A 13,846-nucleotide genomic window follows, 5' to 3' on the forward strand; every position below is an offset into this window, starting at 1 on the left:
CTACCACAAGATTCACAAGAATTAATTTGTGATCCATCATAGATCTAAATGTGAATGCTAAAACAATTAAGCTTCTAAAAGAAAACACGGGAGAATATCCTAATAAAAAAGCACTAAACGTGAGAAAAGACTGATAAATTGGATGTCACTGAGAAAACTCCTGTTCAATATAAGCAACAGCAAACCACAGAATGGCAAAAGATATTTGCAATACCTTCCATACAATGCAAATCCAAGTACCCATCTACAATACCAAGCCATGTGTAAGACCAGGGACGCAGCATCCAGAATATATAAAGAACCTCTAACAATCAATACGATAACGAAGCCGGGTGTGAATCCAGGCGGCTGGTGCCAGAGCTAGGTCCTAATCACTGGGACGGTGGGGGACAGCTCCTGCCCCGTGGCCCTCCTTGAGCGCATACCGGGAACTCGCTCGGTCCTCCTTAAGCGGGGAGGCGGCGGGGAAGCTCTGGCCGTGGCTCCGCCCCGGGGTTGCCTTTCCCTTAGAAGGCAAAGCCCCAAGCCTCGCCTCTCGCCCGGCGGAAAGTTGCGCTGTGCTGCCCGCACTCCCCTCGCCCCCGACGACGCCGCCGGAGCCCCCGGAGGGCCCGAGACCCCGCGCCCTCGGCGCTCCAGTCCGGCTCAGGCGTGGACAGGGCGGGCGACGGGGCGGGGCGCGCGTCCTCCCCAGTTTGAATGGAAGGATCCAGATCTGCGGAGACGGCGGCCAGCAGATACTGAGGCCAGCACTCCTCCCCAGCCCCCGCGCCCGAGACATGCGGCGGGAGAGGTGAGCAGGGCGGGCCGCGCCATGGGAACGGCGAGGCCGGGGACAAACACCGAGGACGGCGAGGCGCGGAGGTGGGTGGTGGCCCCGGACGCTGGGCCGGGCCGGGGTCCCGGCTGCCGCCGGTTGGGAGCAGGTCGGGCCATGCCCCCCGCCCACGCCTCCGCCGCCCACGCACTCGTCTTCGAGCGCGGGCACGGCGGCCCCAGAGCCAATCGCCATTTCCCCGAGGTCTTTCCTATCCCCGGCACCCGTGGGGATCTTTGTGATTGAGTTAGGCATCTAAAAGAAGGTGACACCGCGCTTTTAAAGATTTGGGGCACAAACAGGAACGCTTACCCGCAGCTGGCCGAAGCCCTTCCCCAGAGCCGCGCCGGCCCGGCCTCCCTGTGCGCTCCAGCCCGGCGCACGCACGCGATCTAGGCGCACGCCGCGCCCCTTGCTCGCGCCCCGCTGCCGCCCTTCTCGCGCGGCCGACCTTCCCCTCCGCCAGCCAGGCCGGGGCGGCGGGGCGGGCCCGTCTGAGCACCCTCTGCCCGCAGGTGCGGCGCCACCCGCCCGCGTCCCCGCCATGGAGGTGCTGCGGCGCTCCTCTGTCTTCGCCGCCGAGATCATGGACGCCTTTGACCGCTCGCCCACCGACAAGGAGCTGGTGGCCCAGGCCAAGGCGCTCGGCCGGGAGTTCGTGCACGCGCGGCTGCTGCGCGCCGGCCTCGCCTGGAGCGCGCCGGAGCGCGCCGCGCCCGCCCCCGGCGGCCGCCTGGCCGAAGTGTGCACGGTGCTGCTGCGCCTGGGTGAGTGCGGGCCTCGGCGGGCGGGATCCCAGGCTTCCCCTCCAAAGCCGGCCGGCGGGGCGGCCCCGCTGCGCCTCGGGGTACAGCCGTCCCTACACTGGCCCGCCCGCCGGTGACCGCGCCGGCACCCGCCCCTGCTGGGCCTCTGTCTCCCCTCGGGGGCAGGGAGGGTGCTGGTCCGGGGTGCCCTGAGTAACCCGGCGCACAACGCGGGCGCACCCAGACCGACGATCCCTTCAGCACCCCGCTCTTCCCAGTCCCCCCTCAGGCTCGCCTGTGCACCCGCCAAAGACCTCCCCGCATTTGCCTGCTCAGCCCGGATTTCAGACACTCTGGCAATAAAGGATAGACAGCTCCGGGAAGAATGATGTTTTGGTGGCTAAACTTCCAGAGTGACCCTTGTACTCAGCTGGGCACAAAAATCCTTTGTTGGACCACGTGTCCTGATGTTTGTTTTGGAAAATAGGTCCTTGCAGTTACTGGCTCAAATCCTGCCATGGTTGCTCTTTTCTCTTGATTTGGAGGCCTCTTAGGGCTCCCGGTGAAATTTAGTGCCCCAGGAGAGCTGAGCCACCGTGAGGCTAGGTAGCCCAAGATCTCACCTGGACGGCTTGTTGAGTGGACATCTGGAGGTACTTGACTCTGGGGTCACACACAGCCCGGTAACTGTCTCCACCTTCTCCAAGGACCCCAGAGAGGGAGGGACCGGCCCGCCTGACTCAGTCAGTCCACCTCTCCACGGGGACTGAGGTTGCCCAGCCCTGCCCCATCCAGTGTGACAGTTCCACCCCAAGCGTGTGCACACGGGGAGGTGTGGCAGCACAGATGGAGCCCTGACCAGGTGGCTCTCCAGACAGAGTGGGGAGAGACTGGCCCAGGAGCCCTGGTTGGAGGGAACACCCTGTGAAAGGGGATGCCCTCCCCTTCTCAGGCTGGCTCGCGTGTCTGCTTGCCCCTGTCTTGTGTGGACCCTGGGGGCAGGGTTGTGTAGACCTGGCCTGAACAGGAGTGCTGGGGTCCGGGGGAGACACACAGATGCCGAGGGGCCATTGCAGAGGGCTGCCAGGGGGGCGGTGTCCTGCCTGGGTCTCAGGGGAGGGGAGCAAGTGGGGTTCGGGGGATCAGCCAAAGGCCCAGAGTGCCTGGACTCCCCTGAGGTCAGCGCCCAAGCCATTTCTTCCAGTTGGGCTGTGGGGACAACACTGGGGGAGCATTCCAGAGGGTCCTGGTGAATATGGTGTCTTGACCTCCCAAGAGCCCCTGGAGTGGCCAGGAGGAGGTCCTGCCTCTGTCCTGCCTGCCCCCAGCTCCATCTCCTTGCCTGCGAGCAGCGGCTCGGGGCTGCCTCTACCGTGGGCCTGGGGTCCCTACTGTGCGAGCTTTCTGAAAAGCCCTGCTTTGGGCTCTGCTAACCAGACCGGGCCGGTGTCTGTCCCTTCAGCACTGTGACCTCAGACCCGGAGAGCCTGCGATGCTTCCGGCCTGGGCTGGAGGAGCAGGGGCCAGCCAAGTGCGGGGCCAGGCCTTCAGGCCCTTCTCCAGCATCCGGCCTCATCACGGCCAGTCCCTGGGGTTCAGTTCCTGCGAGATGGCTAAGGGGACCCTGGAGGGAGAGATGGCTTGAACCCCCAAAGCATCCGCCCTTGCGGCTGCTCAGCGTGACCGCCCCTTCCCCACCCGTCATGGCCTAGAGCCGTCTCCCTGTCCCCAGCGTACCTCCAGTTCCTCCTGAGCACAGACGCCCAGCTCCTAGAGCAGCAGCAAACAGGAAGAGGCCCGGGTCGAGTTGGGGTCAGTCCCCGGTAGACCCTGGGGTCTGTATGTGGGAACAGCCAGGCCATCCCTGAGAGTTTCCATGCTCCCTTCCCCATCGTTCTGCCAGCCTCACCTCAGTCCTGCTCTGGTTCCAGATCTTAATTAATTAGATGGAGTGCATCTGGCCCCATGGGGGACTCGGAGCCCTTATCGCCTGGACCTCCAGTTGGAAGCATTTTCCTGTTTGCTTTGGCAGAGAGGCGGCTGGGTTGGGGGACGCCCAGTCCGAGGGCTGTGTGGGATTCCCGGCACATGACTGCAAGGGGCACTGCAGCGGGCACATCACTGCCAGGGGCGCTGCAGCGGGTACATCACTGCCAGGGGCGCTGCAGCGGGCACACGAGCAGACAGCGCCCTTGAGAGGGCCTCCCGCTGCCACGTGCAGCCGCCCCATCCAGACACCCCTGCTTGGCCCCAGGAGCCCAGGTCTGACCGTGTGTGGCGCTGGTGGCCCCGGGTAGTGGCTCCTTTTCTTGGTTCACTGAATGGCGCTGGGGCCTGAGCGAGGACACCCCTCTGAGGCAGCAGCCGGGCTCCCCACCTGTGGGGGGTCCCTGGCACAGTCCACGCCCACGCTGGGCTCTCTGGTTGCTTGCCTGTCAGACTACCACCCGCCCATGCAGCTCACTGTGGGCTGTGAGTCACTGATTAGGCACGGCTGGGATTCCCCGCCCCACTGGCCCAGCCGGCTCTGCCCTGGGGGGAGGGTGGGCATGGCTGGCTCAGCGGAGGGGACAGGCCCCAGAGGCAGGTCTGGGGGTGCCCACCGCACCTCCCTGGTCTCTTCCCCGGGGGCTCTGGGGGTGGTGTCTCGTGGGTGGGAATGTGACAGGTCGGGGGGTCAGGAATAGGGCTGGGATCAGGGTCCCCAGCTGTGGCCACAGGCTGAGGAGTGGGCTGGCCCCAGGCCCGCATGGGCCCCACACCCCGTGGGTGTGACCACCTCTGACCCGCCTGTGTGACTGCAGCGGACGAGCTGGAGCTGATCCGGCCCAGCCTCTACCGCAACGTGGCCCGCCAGCTGAACATCCCCCTGCAGTCCGAGACCGTGGTGACCGACGCCTTCCTGGCTGTGGCAGCCCAGATCTTTTCTGCAGGTAGGCCTGTGTGTCCAGGGTGCCCACACTGCTGGCATGGCCCAGGGTCTGTGGGTCAGGGCCGGGGCTGCAGCGCTGGGTGGGCTCTCAGGGGAGCCTCTCTGGGTCCAAGGACAGTGGGCCTCTTGTGTGGTCCTGGGGCTGCAGTGACCAAAAGCCCTGGCTGGGCTGCATGTCCCAGGCTGCCAGTTGGTGCTGACTGTTGGCTGGAGTGGGGAGGGGCTGTTCTGCGTGTGGCCTGTACGTGTCCTGTGGGGCTTGAGCTTCTCACGGCGTGGCCGCAGGTCCCAAGCAGCCCAAGTGGGCGCCACCAGGCTCTTTTGACGTAAGAAGTCACAGTGTCACTGAGCCTGAGTCTGTTGGTCAGAGGCAAGTCGCAGAACAGCCCCCATAGTGGGAGGGGTGCACTAGGGTGGGAGTCCCTGGTGGAGCGGCTCACCGGGACACGTTTGGGGAATGTTGACACACCTGTCTCACCTGGCTGGCCCGCAGTCACCTGTGACTCTCCCGGAGCCTCCACCTGGGCCCTAGGAGCAGGTGACGTCTGCCCCTCCTCCTCGTGCCCTCACCCTGAGTTCAACTCGTGCTGATTCCGGTCTGCACACCTGCCTCCAGGCTCCCAGGAAACTCTAGGACTCATCCCCCCAAACCCCCTCTCGCTCCCACGCCCCCTCCTGGGAACACTGCTGGGCTCCCTGAGGTCCACAGACCTTGTCTCCCCACCCGTGACCTCGTGCCCTGTTCTGGCGCCCCTGCCCTGCGTGTCCACCTCGGTCCTGTGTCCTGGTACGAAGCAGGTGTCAGGCGCTGCTGGCCATCCAGGTGACCAAAGACCCCACCCCAGTGCAGCACCTGCCCCATCAGCCGATCCCACCGAGGTTTCCCCAGCACTGTCTGGCGCTGCCCTGGGCCTGGGGACCCTGTGATGGATGGGATGGCCAGTCCCAGCCCTCAGGGAGGGGGGGGCTTGGGGGCCCCAGAGCCAGAGTGTTCCCGGGGCGCATCCTGGTGGAGTGGGGGGTGTGAGTGGCCGCGTGGCATCGAGGGTGGGAAGGGCTTTGGGGAGGATGGGCCCCTTCCTTCTGCGAGGTGGCTTTGGGTCTGTCGTCGACCAGCGGTGTGACCTCGGAACACCCCTTGCCTTTCCTTAGCCGTTGGACGGTTCGGACAGCAGCAGGGCTTTGGGGCAGAGGGTGCCGGGAGCCACAGTCCCCACCCCATGGGGGACCTCCGCCCACCGGCAGAAGAAAGGAGGCCGGTGGAGGGGCTGGGGCTGCCGCATCCCATCAGAGGGCCCCCAGCCCGCTGACCGCACCCTCTGGGTGTTGCCCTGCACTGTCCCCTCTCGAGGAGGCTCCTCCGACCCCTGGTGGGCAGGCCGGCGTGGCAGGGACACGGGACCACCGGCTGCAGGACCCAGCCTCCAGGGCGGCACTGGGTGGCCAGGACTTCACGGGGGAGTGCCTGGGAGCGAGGGGGCTGGTGAGAGGCGTGGGATGCCCAGGAGCGTCTGGCAGTCCTGCCCCGGGTGCCCTCGCGGTCAAGGGCAGGCCGGGGAAGGAAGCTGACAGCCGCCCTGGGCCCTCCCTGGGCTCCCGTCTCGCCAGACGCTGGCGCGTGGGTGGGCGGGCGGCTGGCTTAGAGCGAGGGCTGGCTTTAAAAGGAAGGGCCATCTCTGAGAATGCGCTGCGGCGTCGGGTGTTTGGGACTGAGGGGGGCGGGGGGATGGCTGGGCCCCGGGGAGGGTGGCTGGCGTGTGGGCAGGGACAGGGCGCGCAGCCGGGACGAAGCACCCACCCCTGCCTGCCCAGCTTGCTCAGTGCGCGACGGGCCCAAGACCTGCCCAGAAGGGCTCTGGGTTCTGGAAGGACGAGGCGGGGTCTGGGGCAGGGCGGGGAGGGGGAGGGGCGGGGAGGAAGGTGTGGCCGTGATGAACAGGCACAGGGCACCAGCGGCGGCGGCTTCTTTCACTTGGGGAGTTCAGTTTAAAGCCCATGATTTTTCGCTTGAAACCAGAGCAGGATGTACTTCTCTGCAATCAAGCATCGCCGCCCCACCCAGCTGGCCCTACCCTTTTCTCGTGGCGGCCTCCACACCGCCACCTGCCCCTCTGGTGCTTTGGGGCGCCCAGCCCCGCATGGGCTCTGTGACCTGCAAGTGCTTCTTAACCTCTGTGGACCTCAGAGCCACCTGAAACGGGAGCAGGAACAGGCTCCGTGGAGCACAGGGCTGCGGGCCACCCCTTCTGCTGCCGACGGGCTCTCAGCCCACCCCCCTGACCAGCCCGTGGCTGCCCCACGCCACCCTCCCGCTTCCCGCCCACCCGAGGTCTCGCTTCACCCCTTGTTCATCCCAGCCTTCCCGGTCCTCAGGCCCTCTTGCCACCAGGCAAGCTCCAGCCGTCAGATGTTTGCCGGCCCTGCCCGTCTCTGCCCGCAGCCTCTCCCAAGCAGCTGTGGGTCTTGCACGCGCTGACCCCCCAGGCTGGACCTTCCTCCCCCTCGTCCTCCCGGCCAGCCCCTCGCCTGCTCTGGCTGTGGCCGGTGACGTGGACAGCTCAAGGACTGCAGGGCAGGGTTCCAGGTGGCCTCCCCACATGGCTGAGCCCCCACGAAGGCAGAGGCAGGGGGCACTGGTCCCGGCTGCGTCTTGGCTGCCGGCGCTTCTCTGTTCCCTTCAGTGGAAAAACTGAAAGTTGGCAAGTGTTTTCATGTTTTTCTTATTACAAGAGCAAAATATTTCACCACGGAAAGATCAGAAAATACATGAGATAAAGAACTCTCAGAAATCAGTACTAAAAAGACCACCTCACTTTAAAAAGAGCAGAGGGTCTGAGTGGACATCTCTTCAAGGAAGATGTATGAACAGCCAGTACGTGCATGAGAAGTTGCTCAGTATCATCAGTCACCAGGGAAACACACATCAAACCACAACAAGACGCCACCTCGCGCCCACTGGGGCACTCAAGGCAAAACTTCAGAGAACCCAGCATGGGTGCGGCTGTGAAGAGTCAGGGTGTGAAGTGGTCCGGCAGCTTCTCCAGTGGTAACTCTGACGGGGTCACCCCCTGACCCAGCAGTTCCGCTCCTCGGTTTTGACCCCTGAGAAAGGAAGCCACATGTCCACACAAGGGCTTGCACACGAGTGTTCAGAGCTGCGTATCCCCACAGCCGGAGGGGCCAACAGCCCACGTGTTCGTTTCCTGATGCGTGGTCCATCCACTCGATGGAACGTTATTTGGCCATAAAAAAGAATGAGGTGCCCACACCAGGACAGCACAGAGGAACCCTGAAAACATTTTGCTCAGTGAACGGAGTCCGACACAAAGTGGGACATACTGTGCGACTGCATTCATGTGAAATGTCCAGAACAGGTAATCCATAGAGACAAAGTAGATTAGAGGTTACCAGGGCTGGGGTGACAGGGGCATGATGCTCCTGGGGACAGTGATTTGGGTTGAAAATGTCTGGAATTCGATAGTGGTGATGGTTCTACAACATTGTCAATATGCTAAAAACACTGGATCTCACACTTTAAAAGGATGAATTTACGCTAGTGAGATTATATCTCCGTAAAAAAGAACACAAAGAGCTCAAAGAAAATAGGACATACCTGAGCCCCACCTCCCAGAGACCACCCTGCCGGCACCTTCCGGACCAAGGCTTTCCCCTCCAGGTAAAATGTGGCCATCATGTGGAGCTCACCTCTCCACACAGCACCACAGAACGCGTGTTCACTCTCTTGATCCCCACCCGGCCATGCTGACCCTTCACCTGCCCCCTGGTGGTGGTGGGTACCTGCTGGACGCCAAGCCTGGGGGTGCCAAGGGCACAGCTGTGAGCAGCACAGAGCCCGCCAGGGCTGGCACCCACAAGCAGCTGGTAAATGGGGAGCATGGTGTGATGGCAGCGTCACCAGGACCTGATGTCATCATGGCCTGTGTGGCCCTTAGAAGGGGGGGACCTTGAGCAGAGCCCTGGGGGTGAGGAAGCCCTGCTGGCAGCGGTGAGGCTGGAATAGCGCGCATGAGGCCAGGTCGCAGGACAAGGGGGCCTCAGAGGGGCCAGCAGCCAGCTCAGGTGGGACTTCAGACTTGGATTTACTTTGAAGGAGATGGGAAGGGACGGTAACAGGAGGGTTTGGGGAGTGGCCTGGCCTGATTGATGGGCGTTTTAAATTTCCTTTTCATTGAGGTGAAATTCACATGACGTACAATTAACCACTTTATTTATTTATTATTTATTGGCTACACCACGCAGCACGTGGGATCTTAGCTCCCCGACCAAGGATTGAACCCATTCCCCCTGCAGTGGAAGCACAGAGTCCTAACCACTAGACCGCCAGGGAAGTCCCAGTTAACCATTTTAAAGTGTACGATTCAGTGGCGTTGAATGCATCCACAATATCGTGCAACCACCACCTCTCCAAGTTCTTTGTCAGTGGGAAGAACACCCATTCCCATTAAGCTGTCACTGCCTGGCTCCCTCCTGCGGCCCCCAGTGACCACTGACCTGCTTTCTGTCTCCACGGATCTGACATTCCTGCACATTTCATAGGAGTGGACTCATACGATACGTGTGGCCTTTCAAGTCTGCTGCTTTCAATGAGCGTGATGTTTCCAGGGTTCATCAGGTTGTGGCCCCGTCAGTGCTTCCTTCCACTTTGAGGCCAAATATCATTCCGTTGTGTGGCTGGACCACATTGTGCTTTTCCATTCACTGCTTATTTATGTTTTGTCATTTCCACCTTTTGGCGACTGTGAACAGGATTCATTCGCACTGACTTGTGCTCTTATGACAGACTGTCCCAGCTGTGGTGTGAACGTGGGTTGAGGGGCATGCTTCCTCCCTGCCTGTGCTGCTTCCTTCGAGGACTGAGGCGGGGCACCCATGTTTGGGTCCTTTCACAGGTGGTGCCGGGTGCCCTCCAGCTGTCTTTCTCATCACAGTTACCAGGCTGCAGAGTTACATGGATCCTCACATTGCCACTTGGAATTTTTAGTCTGATAGACTATAATTTACATCTCATTTTAATGTACACTTCTTTGTTTATCAGTGAGGGTGAGCATTTTTCATATGTCTAGTGTACTGTTAATACTTTTTCTTTTGTGAATCAGCTGTTTGTATTCTGTGTTCGTATTTCTTTTGAAAGGTTTCTCTCTTTTTCTCATTGATTTATAAAATCTCTTTCTATATTAAGGAACCTTATACGACTGGCAAGCACTGTTCCCCAGATTGTCATTCGTCTGTCTTTCCTCCCAGGTGGGCTCCATCTCAGCTCTGCCCCCAGTAGCTTGGTGGTCTGGGCAAGGCCATTCCTGCCGGGGCCTCAGCTTCTTTACATGGAGAACATCCTGCTGTCCTCGCAGGGCTGTGCTGGGGGCAGGTGCAGATGGAAGCTGCTTCCTGTTTATCACATCCAGTGCCAAGTCACTGAGCCCCCTTGACCTGCTCAGCCTCCTCTTTGCCTTTCTGCTCCATCATTTCCTCCAGCAGATACTGGGCTATGCAGGGTCATCGCCAGGCCCCGGCCCAGGTGTGCAGGTGCAAGGTGTGCAGGTGTGTAACGCAGGCTCGAGATATCCCCGCCTGAGAACGACATGTGACGGTAGCAGGACTGACCTGAAGCAGACGGTGGCTGGGACTTGCACAGCAGCCAGCTGACCGAGCTCCCCGTCTGGTGGGAGCTGTGGGTTGAGGCTGCCCCGGGTGTCAACCCCAATCACCAGCGGAATGGCAGGGGTGTGGCTCAGAAAGGCTCAGCCCCCTCACGTGACCCTGCGGGCTGGCCTCGAGCTGGGTCTTGGTGGCCTTTGGTGACCAGCACCCATCTCTCTCCCTGCAGGAATCACCTGGGGCAAGGTTGTGTCCCTGTACTCAGTGGCTGCGGGGCTGGCCGTGGACTGCGTGCGACAGGCCCAGCCTGCCCTGGTCCACGCCCTCGTTGACTGCCTCGGGGAGTTCGTGCGCAAGACCCTGGCGACCTGGCTGCGGAGACGCGGTGGATGGGTGAGGGAATATGGCGGTGCCAGGAAGGGGGCGGTGGTTGAACGCCTGAGTGCCGGCAGTGGCAGGGGTGATCGGGGCTGGAGGAGTGGTGAGGCCGGGGCTGCCCAGCCCAGGACGGCTCCTGCAGCCCAGCTCCAGTGCGGGCCCTCTGGGTCTGACCACCCCCGAATCCAGAGCTAAAACCCGCCGCCCACCCCCAGGGATGGTGTCAAGAGTCTCCATGTCCCCCATCACCTGGCCAGGCCTCAGTGCCCCACCCATGGGAGAGCTGTTTTCTCCTCTGTAAAATGGATGGTGGGCAAAGGTGTGCAAAGCACACTGGCCGAGGGGACGGAGCTCAGCCCTCTGCTGGGATTGGAGCCATGGGGCGGGGGGGCGGTGAGGGGCCACTGGGGCTGTGGTTTCATCTGAAGGTGGCACTGGGTGGGGAGGGCGTCACCTCCTGGATGATTCACGTGGCTGCGGGCCTCCCGCTGTCCCATCCTGCCGTCCTGTCCTGGAGCCCGGCTGAGGCTGGGCACCAGGGCAGCCAGGACGCTGATTGACACCACGGCCAAAGGACAAGCTGTAGGGATAGTACTTCATTTCTTAGCAGGACTAGAAAGAAATAAGCAAGTAAGGAGTGGCCATTCACTGGGCTTCTGGAAAGCTCAGTTCCTGCTCCTGTTCTAAGGGATTTGTCCTTCCCTGGCACCCCAGGCTCCACAGCATCTGTGGAAGGACACTGGGATGTCAGCAGGTGGCTGAGCTGGAAGCTGGTCCCATGGCTGAGGGCCCAGCAGGCTCCCCTCCCTTCCCTCTCACTGTCTGAATCCACCTGTTGGGTCGGGTCCCATGCTGGAGCCTTCCATCCAGCTGGACCACAAGCCTTCCCAAACGGCCTCGAGCATTCCCTCAGGCAACTTGGCTGACACCGGGCGGGGCACGGGGCCCGCACCCTCTCCGCTCCACTCTCTAACTGCCGCTGCCTCTTCCCTCCCTCCCAGACGGATGTGCTCAAGTGCGTGGTCAGCACCGACCCCGGCCTCCGCTCCCACTGGCTCGTGGCCGCGCTCTGCAGCTTTGGCCGCTTCCTGAAGGCTGCCTTCTTCATGCTGCTGCCGGAGAGATGAGCTGCTGGCTTGGGCAGGGGCCGCAGCCCGGCCCCCTTACACAGGAGGCCCTTGGCCCCCGAAAGCATCACCCTCCACCCCACCCAAGCCGGGAAGACCCTCGGAGCCCTGCGTCGAAGCTGGAAGCCCTGCCCTGAGCCCCTCCTCCACAGACCCAGGCCCTCTGGACAGGGAAGTGGGGGGCTTCCTGGTCCTGGAGCTGGGCTTCAGCCGACAGGGGGCCTTTCCCCATCGTTCCCCCTCCCCCAGAACCCCCACTGGTCCCCTTCTTTCTAGAACCAGAAAGTCAGGGTCACGTCCCAGGCCCTGAAGGAAGGGAGCCGGGAACACCAAGCTCTCACTCGACGCCGGGCCCCATCCGTGTGGGGTTCCCATGTCAGGACATGAGCTGGCCTTGGTCCTCCTGGGCAGGGGGCCTGGACTTTGGGCCTGCAGGTGACTCGAGGCTGGAGGAGCTGTGGAGTGTTACTGACTCCGCACGCGGGGCCTAAGGCCCATTTCTAGAGGGAGGGTGTGTCCCCCGTGCACCGGGGGTGGTCTCTGTGTGGCGGGGTCCTGTGGACACGGGAGCCCACGACCGAGAAGGATGGTGTGTGTGTCCCAATAAAGTTCCGCAGCCGCAGAGGGCGACCCCGTCTTTTCCTTGTGCCGGTCCTGCGACTGCCAGGGACCCGACAGATGGCAGGCCGGCCTGACGTGATGGAGCACAGGCGCACGTCTTCCCTCACCAAGGCCAACTTGTGCTGCCCTGTGCCACACCGGGCCCGCGCGCGTACACGCTTGCACGTGCTGCCACCGTGCGTGCACCAGCAGCTGCTTCCCACGTTCCTCAGTCCCCCACCCCTCGCCTGGCAGCAAGCACACGGTGCTGGACGCGGCCTCTCTCAGCCCCGGTTCCCTTTCTGTACGACGCAGGGTGGATCAGACGGCCACTAGGGTCTTCCTTTCCCCATCCAGCCTCCTGGGGAAGAGCCCAAAGGCGAGGTTGCCATGCACAAGGGGGTCTGCCCCTCTCCCCCCATCGCCCACCTCCTGGCCCCAGGGTCCCCCAGAGGACCCCTCTCCTCAGCTTCCTCCCGGGGGGTGGCCACCCCTGCAGGCCCATCACCTCTCTAAGCTCTGCCTGCTCTGTCTGCATGGGACCCAGGGGCGCTGACAGTGGGAAGTCTGGCAGATGGCGAGAGGGAAGGAAGGGGGCGGGAGGAGAGGAAGGTCCCGTTGCCACCCTGCTTCCGTCACTAGGATTGATCCTTGGTACGTTTCCAGCCTGGGAAAGTGATGTTACAGACACTGAGTCAGGGAAGCAGCAGATTTAAGGTCACTCAGAGAGACCAGGCATCTGCGTGGACGTTGGCTGCAGTAGAGGAGACGCCCCATTCCCAACAACAACAGAAGATGACATTTCGGGGTATAAACGGAGTGAGAAATGCGAAACCCTATGTGAGGCAAACTCTGAAGGTACCTCAGAGACACCCTGGACTTGGAAGGACAGAAGAAATCCCATGTTCCAGAGGAAAACGATCTCATAAAGAAGACAGTTCTCTATAAGTAGCTTTGTAAATTTAACGTAATCCTTATGAAAGTACCAGAATGTTTTTCCCCCTCTGGATCTAAACAAGCTAATTATAAAGTTCATATGGGGCTTCCCTGGTGGCGCAGTGGTTGAGAGTCCGCCTGCCGATGCAGGGGAAACGGGTTCGTGCCCTGGTCCGGGAAGATACCACATGCCGCTTAGCGGCTGGGCCCGTGAGCCATGGCCACTGAGCCTGCGCGTCCGGAGCCTGTGCTCCGCAACGGGAGAGGCCATGACAGTGAGACGCCCGCGTACCACAAATAAATAAATAAATAAATAAATAAATAAAAATAAAGTTCCTATGGGGGGAGGGGGGAGGGGGGAGGGGGAGGGGGGAGGGGGAGGGGAGGGGGGGAAGGGCAAAAACAGCCGGGAAAACCCTTCAAAGAAGAGAAATGAGGAGGGTCTAGGCCTCTGCCTCTGAGTCTGTTGTTGGATCACCAGGCCCCAGGCCAAATGCATGTAGGCAGGCAGGCGCAGGGTCACGGGACCCCCAGAGACAGACCCCCGTGCCTGGAGAACCAAGTCCATGATGAGGTGGGAAGAGCTGGGCTTGTGAGCAAATGTGACAAATGAGTTAACACTCAGAAGGAGACCAAATCGAATCGTGTGTCACACTAGACACAAATTCCAAATGGATCCAAGAGCCAATCATGA

At 61.7% G+C, this 13,846-nt stretch overlaps 1 protein-coding gene across 2 annotated transcripts; it reads left to right on the forward strand.

The window, feature by feature from the left end:
- Positions 1 to 507: 507 nt before the first annotated feature.
- On the forward strand, positions 508 to 12,244 carry BOK (BCL2 family apoptosis regulator BOK). Of its 2 annotated transcripts, none has more exons than XM_081242488.1 (5): positions 508 to 793; positions 1,333 to 1,584; positions 4,368 to 4,496; positions 10,341 to 10,504; positions 11,491 to 12,244. In XM_081242488.1, exons 2-5 carry the CDS (start codon positions 1,362 to 1,364, stop codon positions 11,614 to 11,616), a joined length of 642 nt encoding a protein of 213 aa, XP_081098614.1. In that variant the 5' UTR covers positions 508 to 793; positions 1,333 to 1,361; the 3' UTR covers positions 11,617 to 12,244. The 2 variants fall into 2 exon arrangements, with proteins under 2 accessions (XP_081098614.1, XP_081098615.1); XM_081242489.1 differs by having other exon boundaries at positions 785 to 864.
- The last annotated feature ends 1,602 nt before the right edge of the window (positions 12,245 to 13,846 follow it).

This window comes from Mesoplodon bidens, assembly GCF_964165515.1.
Source record: "Mesoplodon bidens genome assembly, chromosome: 8".
Classification (NCBI taxonomy): Eukaryota; Metazoa; Chordata; class Mammalia; order Artiodactyla; family Ziphiidae; genus Mesoplodon; species Mesoplodon bidens.